This window comes from Carassius carassius, chromosome 37 (genome assembly GCF_963082965.1).
Source record: "Carassius carassius chromosome 37, fCarCar2.1, whole genome shotgun sequence".
Lineage (NCBI taxonomy): Eukaryota > Metazoa > Chordata > Actinopteri > Cypriniformes > Cyprinidae > Carassius > Carassius carassius.
Genome location: NC_081791.1, coordinates 26,032,644 through 26,048,176, shown reverse-complemented (window position 1 = coordinate 26,048,176; position 15,533 = coordinate 26,032,644). Strand labels below are relative to the sequence as shown.

Sequence of the window (15,533 nt, the reverse complement as noted above, 5' to 3'; positions counted from 1 at the left end):
TTGTTTGAAATGGATTGAATCATTATTTAAAATAATCTTGGAGATTTTTGAAATGCCTAAATCATAAATGCAGCCGGGTTGAAGCCTGCAGTGATGTTTTTTTTTTGTTATGGCAGCTGTCCCCTCTTCATATATATTTTTTCGAGAATGTTGCACTCCTGTTGCTGTTTGTTATTCTGCCAGAAACTTCATGCCAATAAATAAGAATTATTGTTGACTTGTGTGTTTCCAGAGCTCTCTTTACGTTCGTCCGTTATTTGACGTTGAGAAAGGAAACGTCTTTTTTTAGACCTGGAAAATCGATTTTACAATCGATTCAATGAACACTTATGTCTTAAAAATCGAAAATGATTTTTTCACAAAAGTGACAGCCCTAGTTTGTGATCCATTTGAAATGGAGCAACAACTGCAGTTTGAACACATTTGCAAGTGACTGAATGGTGTGTTTCAGATCCGTTTGCATTGAAGAGGAACGTGGCTCGCAGTCTGAACAGTCAGATGGTGTTCGAGTACATCCAGGAGCGTTTCCGCACGGCCTACAAGTATTTTGCCTGTCCTCAGAGCAGGAACGGACCGAACGCCAGCTGTGGCTTACTGAGGAAGAAACCCAGACGCTCTCGCACGGCCCAATCCAACAGCCTGGACCGAAAGAAGAGCGGCGAGGAGGACACAGACAGCAGTGAAGATGAGGACGAGAGGGATATGGAGGAAGAGGAGAGCCTCAGAGCGAGGTTCACTGAGCTCCTAGTGAGCGATGCTGGGACGGAGTCTCCTTCTGCCCTGAACGGCCTGCTGATGGACAGCGAGGAGGAGGAGGAGGAGAAAGATCAAGAGATGGAGAAACAGGACAGTATTGCTCCAGAAGATATGCTCTACATCTTTGACAGAATGATCTTCACCGGAGGAAAGGTGATTGCACATGATACGGTCTAAATATGGCCGCATTTACACTGCAGGTCTTGATGCCCAAATCCGATTTTCTGACTATATCCGATTTTTTTTGACGACCCGCTTACATCATCTTTCAAAAGTGACCCTTATCCGATTTTTGCATTTACACTATACACTGCTGAAACTACCAAACGTAGACGATCTGACCCGGAAAAGGAAGTAAAACAGCATGAAATACAATGGATGCAGATGCAAATAAAATTATACAGTGTTTTGCTATCCACAATATTTTGAAAAGTCAACAAAAAAAAATCAGCAAAACATTGATCTCGTATGGCAGAGAAAAAAAGGAGAGCCCTTTATTTCTGTAACAACCCTGCATTTTTGCATGCACTGTCTCTTCGACCCAAAGACTTAAAAGACATGAAACCTCCGCATTGCTCCACTGTGTGTATCCTTCGTACTCCAGCGCGCCTATAATAAGTCATGTGACCTCAGTTGGTGGTGTCCACCTGAGTTGACGTCACTTTTTTAATGACGTACGACTTTTTTTAATGGGTAATATCCGATTTGTCTGCTTACATGGCACATGCAAATGCACGTATCCGATTCATATCCGATTTATTACCACATATGAATGAGGCCTGAATCCGATCTGAGAAAATCGGAATCCATGTGGTTTTATTCCTGTTTACACGTTCACCGGTCATATCCAATCTGTGCCACATGAGCGGAAAAATTTTTGGATTTGGGTCACTTGAACCATGCAGTGTAAATGGGGCCTATGTGTGGTGCTCGTATTCTATTCTACTTATGTTTGGCTCAAAAATCAGGTAGATATTGATCTTGTGTAGTTTATGTGAACTAAATGGCCATCGATCATGTTTTTTTATAATTTTTTGAGTGAATTGTTTAAGTGAATAGTTTCTTTTTTTTTTTGCTTCATTGAATCGAACCAAAACAGCTTTCAGAATGTTATGAACGATTCAGTAGTGGATTGGTCTGAAGTTTAATAAATTATTTCACATTCGAATGGAAAAATTTGGGGTAACTGTTTTTTTGTGTTTTTTTTTATGCTCACCAAGAGGAAAAAAAAATTATAATGGAAAAAGCAGTAATATTGGAAAATATTGTTACAATTTAAAATAACTCTCTTCTGTGTGAAATATATGGTAAAATGTCATTTATTTCTGTGATGTGCAGCTGTATTTTCAGCATCATTACGCCAGTCTTCAGTGTCACATGATCTTCAGAAATCATTCTGATATACTGAATCGCTGCTCAAGAAACATTGATTATAATTATCAGTGGTAAAAACAGTTCATATTTTTGTAGAAAAAGTGATACATTTAGTTTTTTGTGTTCCTTGATGAATAGAAAGTTAAATAGATCAGCATTTATTTGAAATAGAAATCTATAAATGTCTTTACTGTCAATTTTGATCTATTAAATAAACCCTTGCGACATATCATTTTTTTTTTTCAGGAAAAACAATATACTGACCAAAAAATTTTGTATATAAAGGATGTTTAAAGACACAGCAGTGAAAAAAAAATAGACTCTAATTCTAAGAGGGGGGTCTTGGCATGCAATCCAATAATTCCATCGTCTGGAGTCATTTTTTTGTATTTTTTTATAAAGATTATACTATGACACACACGTGCATCACTTGTATTATGGTAGCCTAAATAATCTGGTGCTGTGAACCAGAAGTTAAGCGTCTGCTGGTCGTTTCTCTTCACAGCCGCCAACAGTCGTGTGCAGCATCTGCAAGCGAGACGGCCACCTTAAAGACGATTGTCCTGAAGACTTCAAGAAGGTCGAGCTGAAACCCCTGCCACCCATGAGCGAGCACTTCAGAGAAATCCTGGACGGACTCTGCCTGCTGTGCTACCGTGAGCACCGTCCCATACTTCACCATCATCTGTTTTAAAACTCCAGTACATTTACTTCAGGCTCCGCTGTGATGTTTTTGTGTTTGTAGGTGAGCTGTCGCCGTCTCTTATCGAGCAGCAGAAGAGGGAGCAGATTCTGGGCAGTCTGGAGCGCTTCATCAGAAAAGAGTACAACGGTGTGCTAACGCATTCAAACATGTACAACAGTGTTAACACAAAAAAACACGCAGTAGCAAAATAACTTCAAGTTGAAATGGACCCTTTTCACATTCCCAGGGTTTTCAGAAGCAGACGTTGTCATGTAGATGTGTAAACATGTTTTGCTCTTAATAGCAAAATGTAAAATCTGTGAGTGCATTTACTCTACTTTCCAAAGGAATAACAACAATGTCAAATTTACCATCACTGCTTCAGACTTTGTCATGTACTTGGGCATTAAACTACACAAAAAACAAGTTTAATCACCAAAAATCATCACCACATCATGCAATTAATCAGATTTTGGCTAACAAAAAATTTAAAGTCATTGTTGTGTAATGCGTCAAACAGAGATTACAAAAAGTAGCTTCAACAAGAAATATTTTTTGGTTTGATCAAATTTATTACGTTTACTCTTTTAGACCATGAGGGTGAGCAAAAGGGTGCCAGAGTTGTCATTTTTGGTTGGGTGAACTATAATAATTTATTTTATTAATTGTATTATTATTACTATGGAAATGTTAAATAATGTATTTAATGAAATGATACTCTAAATAACCAACTAAAACCGCTGTAGGTAGTGGTAAATATCTTAATGATTAAGACATCAATTCATTTGTCGTTCAGGAGTGAAGTAAAAAGTTCTTTATGAATGGTTCAATGAATCATTAGGCTTGTAGCGGATCATCACCATCAGACCGATCGGTCTGTGACATCAAAATACTGCTAGACTTATGCTTTTTAATCACAACTATCAAACATAGTTTGCAAAAACAAATTTTAACAAATAAGCACTAAGTCATCCTGCAATACCAAACAAAACCACAGGGATGAGCCAATGGACTGCATATGAACTACTATGGATCCATTCATAATCACTAAACACACCAAAATACAAATGAAAAACAAAGCCATTCTGAATGTGTGGAAACTGGGCGATCTGAAGGCAGCTCGCCTCGACGTCATCAGTGAATACGCTCCATTGTCAGAACATGCAATAGTGTCAGTGTTGCATCTGATGGCCATGGGTGCATAGACACATCCGTTATAAATCACTCGCAGGATGCAACTACGTGAATATACTGAACTGTGTTCAGAAAGAAATATGTTATTGTGATCAGTGTGATCAGTGAGCGTGCACATACACGGGTCGTTTGCGCATCAATAATAACGGACATATGCGTGCCTAATGTACGACTCCAGTACACGTCACTGTAATCACCTTGATTATAATCGTCCTCCATTAAAACAGAATATCACAGAATACTAAGAGAGGTTTAGCTGTTATTTATAACATATTATTAATTAAATTAGTAAATATATTTTAGTAAGTTATTTCATGCCCCCCTGGTTAAGAACCACTTTCCTAAAGCATATGATATGCGATCTACCAGCATTGCCCCTGGTTTAATCCATGGAAAAATCTGTTTCACAGTTTGTATGGTTGTAAACCGATCAGTTAACTATGGCCCACTCCCAATTATATTTAAACCCCTTCCCCTACCCCTCCGCCTACGCCTTCCCCTTGTCCCTTGTGCTGGTGTGCATTAGAGCCTTTAATTATCGTTCTGTATTAATGCGCTGCTTACTGACACACACACACACACATCAGAAATCGTGCAGCTCACACATCCAGGAGGAAATAAACTTGTCAACGCTGCCCCACGACTTTTATTAAATACAGTTTAAATACTGAATCGCTACATTATATTTTTCAGTGACGAGAGGATACAATCGCCGTTTTTAAGTAAACTCACTCTAAAAAGATAAACGCACAGACGTGAATACATGCAACCTCCATTTCTCTCTCTCTCTCTCTCTCTCTCTCTCTCTCTCTCTCTCTCTCTCTCTCTCTCGAATAGGCAATATTTGAGAAAATGGTTTAGCGATTTCTAATTATTGGGAAGATTCGCCCCATCAATGTCTACGGCAGTTATCGCCCTGATCAGATATATGCTGTGGCACTATCATGCAGTCTGTAATGATATGACGTTAGCAAATATTAACGATTTTTTGCAAACATTTCTTTGAGTAACACGACCGTTAATATGAACTCACAATTGAATGTAACATAAAACAAATGATTACTTTTCATTAAAATCTTTATTTATGGCAAAAAAAAGCTTACATTTATGTCTTTTTGTTCGCTGTAGCAGCCATGTTGCCGAAATAATTCATACCCCTTCGTTTGAAGTGTGGTCCCGAAAAATATTTGTTTGAAGGGCTATCTGGCCCTCCCCTTACCCCTTCCCCTCCAACCAAAAGAGAATCGAGACAGCCCTTACCCCTTCACGTGAACGCGCGAAACAGAGGGGTAGGGGAAAGGGGAAGGGCTAAGTGGTAGAATTGGGATTGGGCCTACAAGTTAATCTGTTCTGTGTGTTTTTGTTCAGATAAGGCCCAGCTCTGTCTGTTTGGCTCTTCTAAGAACGGCTTTGGCTTTCGTGACAGTGACCTGGACATCTGTATGACACTGGAGGGCCACGACACCGCTGATGTACGAATACTCTTGCCCCTTCCAAAGAGGGGGTTGCCATGTTTTATACAGATTTTTTTTTACTTTTTTTATTTTTTTGTAAATATATGTATGATTAGGCCAATATTAGAAACGTACCTTATTTTTCTTTCATTTAAATTTGTATGTCACGCAATATGTTTAAGTTACTAATAATGTACATTATAATATGTTTATGACCTGTTTTCCCTTACTTTAAATGGTGTTTTGTTTGTCTTATTTTATTTTTTTCACTTTCTCGTTTTTTCTTGCAGAAGCTGAACTGTAAGGAGATCATTGAGGGTTTAGCCAAGGTGCTGAAGAAACACACAGGTACGGAGTGCTTTATTTTGTGAAACTGGAGTCAGTGTGAGTTGATTTGTCAGTGCCGCCAGATTCATTTATTTGTGTGGTTCAGGTTTAAGGAATATTTTGCCTATCACAACTGCTAAAGTGCCTATAGTGAAGTTTGAACACAGGCAGAGCGGACTGGAGGGAGACATCAGCCTCTACAACACACTGGTGAGATATTATATTATATTAGTGTCTATATTAAAACTTGCCTACTTTACTTTATTTTAATTATTTATGTATTTATTTTATTTGAATTATGTTTTTGTGTGTCAGGCCCAACACAACACCCGGATGCTGGCCACATATGCTGCTATAGACCCTCGTGTGCAGTATCTGGGCTACACTATGAAAGTATTTGCCAAGGTAAGACCATCACAAATGTGATTTAAATTTTTAGAAAGCAGATAGCTGCGTAAAATATTCTGTGCGATATTCAAACATGCACATTCAGACAGCTAGTGCTAAAGGAACATGTGCACGAGTAGTTCATCTAATTACATTATATTTAAGCTTTTTCTGATGTTTCAAATGTTTGGGGTTCTGTCTTTTTTTTTTTTTTTTTTTATAAGTTAATACTTTTATTCCGCAAGGATGCATTCAGTTGATCAGAAGTGGCAGTAAAGACATTTAACAATGTCACAAAAGATTTCAAATAAATGCTGTTCTATTGAACTTTTGAATTTTCTAATCATCAAAGAATCCTAAAACAAATGTTTAACAAAAATATGAAGTAGCACAACAGTTTTCAACACTGGTAATAGTCAGATTTCTGAAGGATTATGTGACACTGAAGCCTGGAGTAATGATGCTGGAAATTCAGCTAAATAGATTACATTTTAAAAATGTACAAAAAGCTATTTTATATTGTAAAAATATTTCAAAATGGTACTGTAATTACTGTTTTTGATTAAATAATTGGTGAACACAAGAGATTTTTTTTTCCCTCAATAACATTCAAGAAAAATCTTACTCACCCAAACTTATGAACAATAGTGTAAACGATGAAAATAGTGAAGGAAAAATTCTTATTATTATTAATTATACAGTTAATAAGAGCTCATAAACTGTTATTTAATAATAAAGTGTACATTTAGTGCACCATGTAACTGCTCTTTTGATTTTCTGCTTATGTGAATGCATTGGAAATTGCTGTATGCTACAGTATTGATTGAATGCACACAAGGAGACAAAAAAGGATGTGAAATCTAAATGTGTGTTTTGCAGCGCTGCGACATTGGCGACGCCTCCAGAGGAAGTCTCTCCTCCTATGCTTACATCCTCATGGTGCTGTATTTCCTACAACAGAGACAACCACCAGTCATCCCTGTGTTACAAGAGGTACAGCGCCCTTACACAGACGTACTGCGGTAGTACCATGGTTCAGTGATAATATCAGGACCACGGAACTGAATGATTGTGTTCTTCTGCAGATATTCGATGGGAACACTGCTCCTCAGAGGATGGTGGATGGCTGGAACGCTTTCTTCTTCAATGATCTTAATGAGCTGGTAAGCAGGCAGTTTTGTCACTGTTCGTTGAAGAGGTTTCATTCTACTTGCATTGTACCATTTTCATTCATTTAATAGTTATTAGATTTAATATTAACTTTTCATTAGAAAGTCCACAAAAATAATAATTGATGGTATATATTTGGGATTATTAGTAAATCTAAAAGTTATTGTCACAATGCACATATAAAAATAAATTATATATACAATTTTGTTTTAATTATAACAAGATGTTATTTAGAGACAATTAATTACAAAAATAATTAGATTACGTAATATTATAATTATAAATAATATAAGTAAACAAATAAATACTATCAGTTAATAATTTTTCTGTGTTATTTAGTGACAATTACTAAAAAAAAAAAAGAAAATCCATAACTGATAGTAGTATGTAGTAATTGTCACTAAATGCATAGAAAAAAAAAAATTTTGTAATTATTTTTCACTAATTATGCAAGGAAAAATAAGTGATAGTATATATTTGTTTATATTATTTATCATTTTAATATTAATCATCTAATTTGTTTAATAATTAATAATTGTCACTTAATACACAAAGAAAAACAGTAACTGTTTTTATGTAGTATTTATTTATTTATAATAGTAATAACAAATGATTAGTATGTATTTTGATATTTTATTTAGCCAATGCACTGAATGTGGTGTACTTTTAGTTTGAGTTCTAATATTCAGTATTTATTCACTTGGACACTGTTAACAAATGATGCATTCCGATGAATTTTTTGCATTATTTGATGTGTGTGTTTTTGTGTCCAGCGGCGGCGTCTGCCAGAGCTCCATCAGAATAAGGAGACGGTCGGCGAGCTGTGGCTCGGTCTGCTGCGCTTCTACACAGAGGAGTTTGATTTTAAAGAGCACGTCATCTCCATCCGCCAGCGCAAACGCCTCACCACCTTTGAGAAACAGTGGACGTCCAAATGCATCGCAATCGAAGGTTTTAAACACTCATCATCAGCATACAGCAACTTTGCTGTCGATCTGCTATGAAATACACAACATAAGAATTATTCATTTTATTCTGTTTATAAGTGTGTTCATTTAATTCTGCCTTCTCAATTTATTATTATTTTTTTTAATTCAACACCATTTCATAAGTCCAAAATGGGTACATAATGAATTATAAAATCATAAAAAAAACATAGATTTTAAAATCATATTTTTTATATATTTTATTCATTTTGTACATTTTGAATTGATATTTTTTAAATAAAATGTTATTTTATAGTTATCCCATCCTTTTTTCTCCAAGTAGATTTACCATATTTAATGCACTAAAATACAGTAAAATTTCAATTTTTAATTTATATATTTTATTATATTATTCATTAATTCATTTGTTACAAATCAATTATATTAATTAATATATACGCACTCTTTTTTTATATTATTTATTTTATTAATCAGAAATCTATTTAAGTAATTCATTTTCTCTAAATACACAAAGTAATAATGTATGGTTTATATTGTTTTTATTTATTTATTATATTTTATTAATTTTATACTATAGATATTCCATTGTTTCCAAGTAAATTTGTAAAGTAAAATGTTTAATTCACTAAAACACTTTAAATATTTGTTTTTGTTTATATTTTTGTTATATTGTAATTATTAGATTTTATTTTATTAAATATACAATAATTTATATTTGTTTATTTATAATTATATGACAAAGTAATCTAATTATTTTTAATAATTGTTTCACTAAACCCACAAAGTCAAATGGTATATATGTAATAATAATAATAATAACTATTATTTTAAACAGTATTGTTTTTTTGTGTTGTGTATTTAGCCAATGTTGAAGTAACTTCACTGAATGTGAAAGTTACAGTTTGACTTCTAATATTTTAATATCAATTGTGTTGCATGACCCCTAGTAAGGTTAAATGTCATATGCTGTATTTTTACATGACAACATTCTTTTTTAACAGATCCCTTTGACTTGAATCACAATCTTGGGGCTGGTGTTTCTCGCAAAAGTAAGCAAAACTATCCCATTCCGCATATCTTCGTGTTTTTCCGCTCTAAACAGCAGTTCTAGTAAATGTATGGTGGGTTATGTCTCACTCATTCTTGCTGCCTTTTTTACACAGTGACTAACTTCATCATGAAGGCCTTCATCAACGGCAGGAAGCTGTTTGGCACCCCGTTTTACCCTCAGCCAGGATCCGAGGCCGTGAGTCACATTAAAACTGGTCCAGAGTGCCATCATCCTTCATTTCATGCCTCGTTTCATCTTTGTGTCTCTGTCTCTCTGTCAGGATTACTTCTTTGACTCGAAGGTGCTGACGGATGGAGAACTGGCTCCTAATGACCGCTGTTGTCGGATCTGCGGGAAGATCGGCCACTATATGAAGGACTGCCCAAAGAGGCGCAGGTGTGCTGCTCACACACGCAGAAATTATTACCTTTTACAGCAAAGTGCTTAGCTGCTTTTCTGTTCATATTCTGTTTACAGAATGAAGAAAAAGGAGAATGAGCGTGAGGAGGAGGTCAGGGAGGAGGACAGGGAGCCCAGAGAGAGACGATGCTTTCAATGTGGTGATATGGGTCATGTGAGGAGAGACTGTCCCGATTACAAACCCCTACGTCAGAGAGCAGTGCCAGGACCAGGTACAGCTCAAAACTTCATTCAGTCTTTTTGCAGCTTTTTTAGCTAAACAAAATATGTTGCTGTTGTTTATGTTGCTTAATACTGTGTATTATAATCATAATAAGACTGGTTTGTAGTGCAAATAGTGTTACTATGTACTGCACTTAGCTGTTTACTGTTATTCTGGATAATTCATTATAGTGGTTAAGGAATCGGAATCTCACACATTCACATAAAGTGGATCGTTATTGCAAAAGACTTTTATAGTCAGTAGTTTTGTATTGTTTTGTCATTGCTGACTTTATTATGCACTCTTATATGTATTTTTGCCTTTACGGACAATTGTCTTGACTCATCTGTGTCCAGTAGGGGGCAGCATATAAAGCTTTTGACTATGATTGCGCTGTATTTTTTCCAGTGCCTCACATGGTCCGGGCCATGGCGAGCTCTCAGTCCATCCCCATCCCTCAAGGTGCTTCAGTCCAGGATCGGGTCGGACGGACCAGGCAGCCCTCTGAATGTGTAAGGACCAGAAGCCTCTACTGTCAGCTGTGGCTGAGTGATAGAGGTCCACTGTCTTTGAGAAGTAGTTGATGTTTCTTTAGTATTTTACTGATATATACACACTGATAATGAATGTGGATTTGCGCAGCTTGTCAGTTAACAACTGCTCTGTGTAGTAACAGCTGCTCTTTTTGAAATGGAGCACCTGAAGGAATTTACCGATAATTACAGAACCGGCTTTACTGACGAGATGCGCATTAATTATCGGCCGATATTTATCGTGACCCCTATTATTGTATGTTTTGAATTTAATTTATTTTGCCAGTCAAATTAAATTTCAACCAAATAGTTTGGAACCAAACAATACTGGTCACAAAAGCACAGTAAAAATTATAAAATTGTGTACATTTATTTTTGTATTTTGTGTCCAGGAAGCTCCTACTACAAAGACAAATTCCTTGTGTGTGTGTTAACACACTTTGCAAAATAAAGCCCTTTCTGATTCTGAAAATCTGGTTTAATTAAAAAATATATATATTTTATCTATGTATTATTTCTAGTTGTAATAAATCTTCAACAATTTTCAACAAACAAAAATGTTTTACTTTAATTTATATGAACTTTATTTAGATTTATGTTGTATTATTTATTATTTTATTATTTTAATAATTACCTAATATTTTTTTTTGTTTACTTTTCAGTAAATATACAAAAAATATGACTGTTAGTATGTATGTATAATATTATTTAGAAACTACATAGTGTGTATAATAAAGTAAATATTATTTTATATTAATTTGTTCATTTTAAATTTATATGTATAATTATTCATATTTATAATAAAAATAATATATCTATTTTTAATTAACCTTTCACTAAATAAAATGATATAGTAATTAGATATGTTGTGTATATGAATTATATTTATATTTCCGTTTGTAATTTTTTTTTTTTTTATATTTAGCATAGTATAATTAGTCATAATTAGAAAAATGTAAACTATATACATATAGAATTATGTATATACTGAATATATTGAATTTTATATATATATATATATATAATTATGTATATACTCTGATACTTACAGATGTTAGCATGGTATTGGTATGGAAAGTGTATTAAAATTGTGAGGGTTTTGCTTAATTATATATACATATATAACAAATATTCAGTATCACCCAGCAACAGAACATGAATTTTCATTATGGTGTTTAGTTGAACTGACGGTTTTTCTGTCTGTTCTCCTTTCAGTCTGATACGCGCCAGACTCCTCCGTACTCTCCTCAGCAGTCTCCCTACAGCCAGGCGTCCGTCTCTCCACAGAACAGCAAGCCTTCCTCAGCATCCTCTACCTCCAATCCTTCCCATCCGCAGCCGCAGGTTCCCCAGGTCCAGCTCCCCATCTTCAACTTCCCTCATTCCCACCCGGGCCAGTATCACCCCGGTCTCTCTGCGCTGGGTCTCCTGCCTGCCCACCCCCAGCAGCCACCCCTCACCTCGGCCTCCTGGCCCATCCACGGCCCTCTCATCCAGGGCTCTGGGGTCTCCACCGCCTCTGGCCACCCGTCCTCTCCGGGCCTGAAGTTCGCCATCCGAGGCGGTGGAGGCGGGAATGGAGGCGGGCCAGCAGTGAGCCCCGCCCACATGAACCTGAACGACCCCAGCATCATCTTTGCACAGCCGTCGACGGGACGGGTGACTGGTGGAGTGGGCGGTGGACCCGCTAGAGAAAGGGGGCACCCCTGGCACAGTCTGCATCTCAATCCGGGGCCACTGGTGGGGAACGGCACAGTAAACAAAACAGGTGCACACACACGGTGCTCACACTCACTGGTTACTGTGTCTGTCACTCAGTTTAGAAACCTAGTGAAATGCTTTCTAAGCAGATTTTCCTTGCGGAGATCTAGGCTTTACGCAAATAGCACTCTGATTTCAATTAATTTTGACATTGGCATGTTGCTAAGCTTGTCACAGTAAAAAGGTAAATGCCACGTTATAAAATTGTCTATCTTTTAATGCTGTTTTGGAAAAATGTATCATTATTATTTGTGCTATCAAACGATTCATCGTGATTAATCGCATTCAAAATGAAAGTTTTGTTTACATAATGTGTATATACTGTATATATTATGTATATATAAATACAAACACATGCATGTGTACATTTAAGAAAAATGTTATGTTTATATATTAAATATACTTATATTAAATATCAAGTATTAGCATATAAATGTGTATATACATGTAAATATTTTCGAAATGCATGCAGTTGTTTGTATTTATATAAACATAATAAATATACACAATACACATGCATATTTTATGTAAACAAACTTTTATTTTGGATGTGATTAATCGTTTGACAGCACTAATTATTATTATTAAATATAATTAAGTAATGAAGTTGTAATCTAGTAGTTATTTTTTATCAGTTAGTTTTTATAAATGAACATAAATGACATGAAAACTGATAATATTAGCAAATGTCTTATTTTGCACAGTCGGCACAAATTATTCTTAAAACATTTTTTTAGTCAAGATATTATTTTAATGTCTCCAAAATCAGTTGTCTCAATAATATCCTCAAAATCAAAAGGACAACAAACAAGACGTTTTATTTTTCATTAAGAAAATGCAATAAATAAATAAATTTGCAACTGTTACATTGCAATTGGTTTCGGATTAAGAAAAATGCTGTTTGGTTATTACTAATTAATTTGAGCTATTGGGGGCAAATGCTAAAATGTAAAAAAAAAAAAAAAATTTTAAAAAATTTTGGCGTTTATGTTACAAAAGCTGTTTGGGAATGGAAAATAGAATTAACCAGTAGTGAAGTAGTCAAGTATTTCTAGCCAATCAAATCCTGATGAATAAGATCCAGCTCAACATTATTTGCTGCTAAATATATGGTTGTGTTCAGAGATGAGTGAAGTCAGTGCAGTGTGTTTGAGAGCTCAGGTAAGTGTCACAGGTGTTTTGGGTTCACCGGGTGACTCCACAGCTGTTAGACTAAACACCGGGAACTGGTTTTACTAGACTAGGCTTGTCCTTGATTGGAGCTGTTTCACCTGTAACCCTTTAAAATCCCAGTCTAACAAAGCCTTGGTTTTTGAAACTAGTTTGTTTCAGGTAACCTGAAAGCTTGTGGTTTCATAATGTTTGTGTGACATTATTTTGCTGTTTGTTGGTTCAGAGCTGTGTGTTCACTGTTCTCTCTCTATATCTCAGATCCTAATTTCCCGTCTCAGTTTGGCGGTGTGAGTCAGGGCTCTCGGTCCTGGGATCACAGCAGTTCTGCTCCGTATTCGTTGTCTCCATCCTTCATGCCCTACCGTCTGCCACCCTACCTCCAGCAGCCCAACAAACCCTTCATCTCACAAGGTACCAGTGCTGCATTGTCTCTCTGACATGTTGACTCTAAAACATTCAAACCTTTTGAATCTGTATCAGACGTGGAAAGTAACAGTTTTATTTTTTCATTTTATTGAATTTATTTTTATTTTTTGCTATTTTTACTTTAAGGACAATGGCTTTTAAGTCATTTTAGACCCAATAAGTCAATTATGTAGTGGCAAAAACATTTCTCATAGCAGTAAAAATCAAGAAAAGACCAAAAAATTCAAACCAACATGATGTCATTTATTTAATTATATGTATTTATTCATACATGCTATTTTGCTTTCTTAAGGAGAAAGGCTTTAGATAGGAAAATCATACCCAAAAGAACCAAAAAATAATAATTTATACCCAAATACCCCCCCAAAAGTAAAAGGAACCCGGAATTTATTTATTTATTTATTTCGAATAGCATAATCAAAACCAGCAAGTCAGTTATGTGGTGCCAAAAACATTTCCTTGAGCAAACCAAGACATCAGACCAAAAACAAAAGAGCACAAAAAAAAATATCAAGAAAACATTTTTTTTTTTTTTTTTTTTTTTTTTAAAAGAAGAAAAAAAAGCTAAACATGTAATTTTTTTTCCATGCTTAATTGTCTCAATGTCAGAATGCTAAATAATTTTAACTATTAAAAGAACTATTTGATGCATGGAACATGTTTTCCATTGACATTCCCTCTGAATATTCCTCTCTGGTTTTTACAGGACACAAGTGCACACACTAATAAATCAGGAAACATTTTCCAATCACTTGTTTGCCTCTCTTGCAGGGTCTGTGGTGGCAAATCAACATTACCCGCTGATTCAACACAGTCGGCACGGCAATCTCAACTACATTCAACAGAAGAAATGAAGAAAGACACTTCACTTTGTAAACCAATGCCCAAGGTCCTTATAGAAAAAAAAAAGAGACTAACTTTGCATCATTTGGAAATTTTTAAAATGAATTTTATCATTTTTGTACAGTTTATATGTTTTATTTTCCTTTTATTTCTGTGTGCATCATCACATTGATTTGTGATACAAAATGTCAAATATTTTAATACCCCTATTTTTGGAGGGGTCCGAAAAAAGTGTTTTTATTTTATGTGTAAAATAAGGATTTAAAATGTATTCACTTTATTTTTATTAGCTGTACTCCTATTTTGCTTGCATAAGGACAAAGGCTTTAGATAGTAAAATCAAACATAACAACCCAATAAGACAATTATGTAGTGCCAAAAACTATAGCAAACCAAGAAAACAGACAAAAAAAAGAGCAGAAAAAAATTAAGAAAAGACCAAAAAAATAAAGAAAAAGCAAACCAACATGCTTAAGTGTTGCCTTTTATATATCTTTTTAAATACCGTTTTATATTTTTTTTATCGTTTCAAATGCCAGGTATCGCATGAGTGTGCAACAATCTGAGCTGAAAGCATTTTCAATGCCTTTTACATGTCACTTTTACATACATTTCCAGACCTCTTTCATAGTTTCATTAATATAGACAAGATTAGGGTGTAGAATATCCATCGGCTGTGCTGAGATTTAGTGTCAAAAATATACATTGTAGTAGAGAGCTTTGAGCTTGTTAGTTATTTATTAAACTTGCACAACTTGTCTTCTGCAGCCTGTTTATTCCTCTTTGCGGTGAGTGGACTTTGTTTAGGTCCATTTGCTCATGCTAGTGTG

At 35.2% G+C, this 15,533-nt stretch overlaps 1 protein-coding gene across 1 annotated transcript in view; it reads left to right on the top strand.

Moving 5' to 3' along the window:
• tut4 (terminal uridylyl transferase 4) overlaps positions 1 to 15,462 on the top strand; it is a 31,541-nt gene extending 16,079 nt beyond the window's left edge. Inside the window, exons 13-30 of the mRNA XM_059528417.1 lie at positions 452 to 909; positions 2,636 to 2,786; positions 2,876 to 2,962; positions 5,378 to 5,481; positions 5,754 to 5,811; positions 5,897 to 6,000; positions 6,106 to 6,195; positions 7,057 to 7,170; positions 7,263 to 7,340; positions 8,121 to 8,298; positions 9,296 to 9,343; positions 9,458 to 9,540; positions 9,626 to 9,741; positions 9,823 to 9,977; positions 10,376 to 10,479; positions 11,716 to 12,268; positions 13,693 to 13,845; positions 14,632 to 15,462. Coding sequence (XP_059384400.1) covers positions 452 to 909; positions 2,636 to 2,786; positions 2,876 to 2,962; positions 5,378 to 5,481; positions 5,754 to 5,811; positions 5,897 to 6,000; positions 6,106 to 6,195; positions 7,057 to 7,170; positions 7,263 to 7,340; positions 8,121 to 8,298; positions 9,296 to 9,343; positions 9,458 to 9,540; positions 9,626 to 9,741; positions 9,823 to 9,977; positions 10,376 to 10,479; positions 11,716 to 12,268; positions 13,693 to 13,845; positions 14,632 to 14,714 — 2,717 coding nt within the window. The 3' untranslated portion in view covers positions 14,715 to 15,462. The remainder of the gene's footprint in view (positions 1 to 451; positions 910 to 2,635; positions 2,787 to 2,875; positions 2,963 to 5,377; positions 5,482 to 5,753; positions 5,812 to 5,896; positions 6,001 to 6,105; positions 6,196 to 7,056; positions 7,171 to 7,262; positions 7,341 to 8,120; positions 8,299 to 9,295; positions 9,344 to 9,457; positions 9,541 to 9,625; positions 9,742 to 9,822; positions 9,978 to 10,375; positions 10,480 to 11,715; positions 12,269 to 13,692; positions 13,846 to 14,631) is intronic.
• The last annotated feature ends 71 nt before the right edge of the window (positions 15,463 to 15,533 follow it).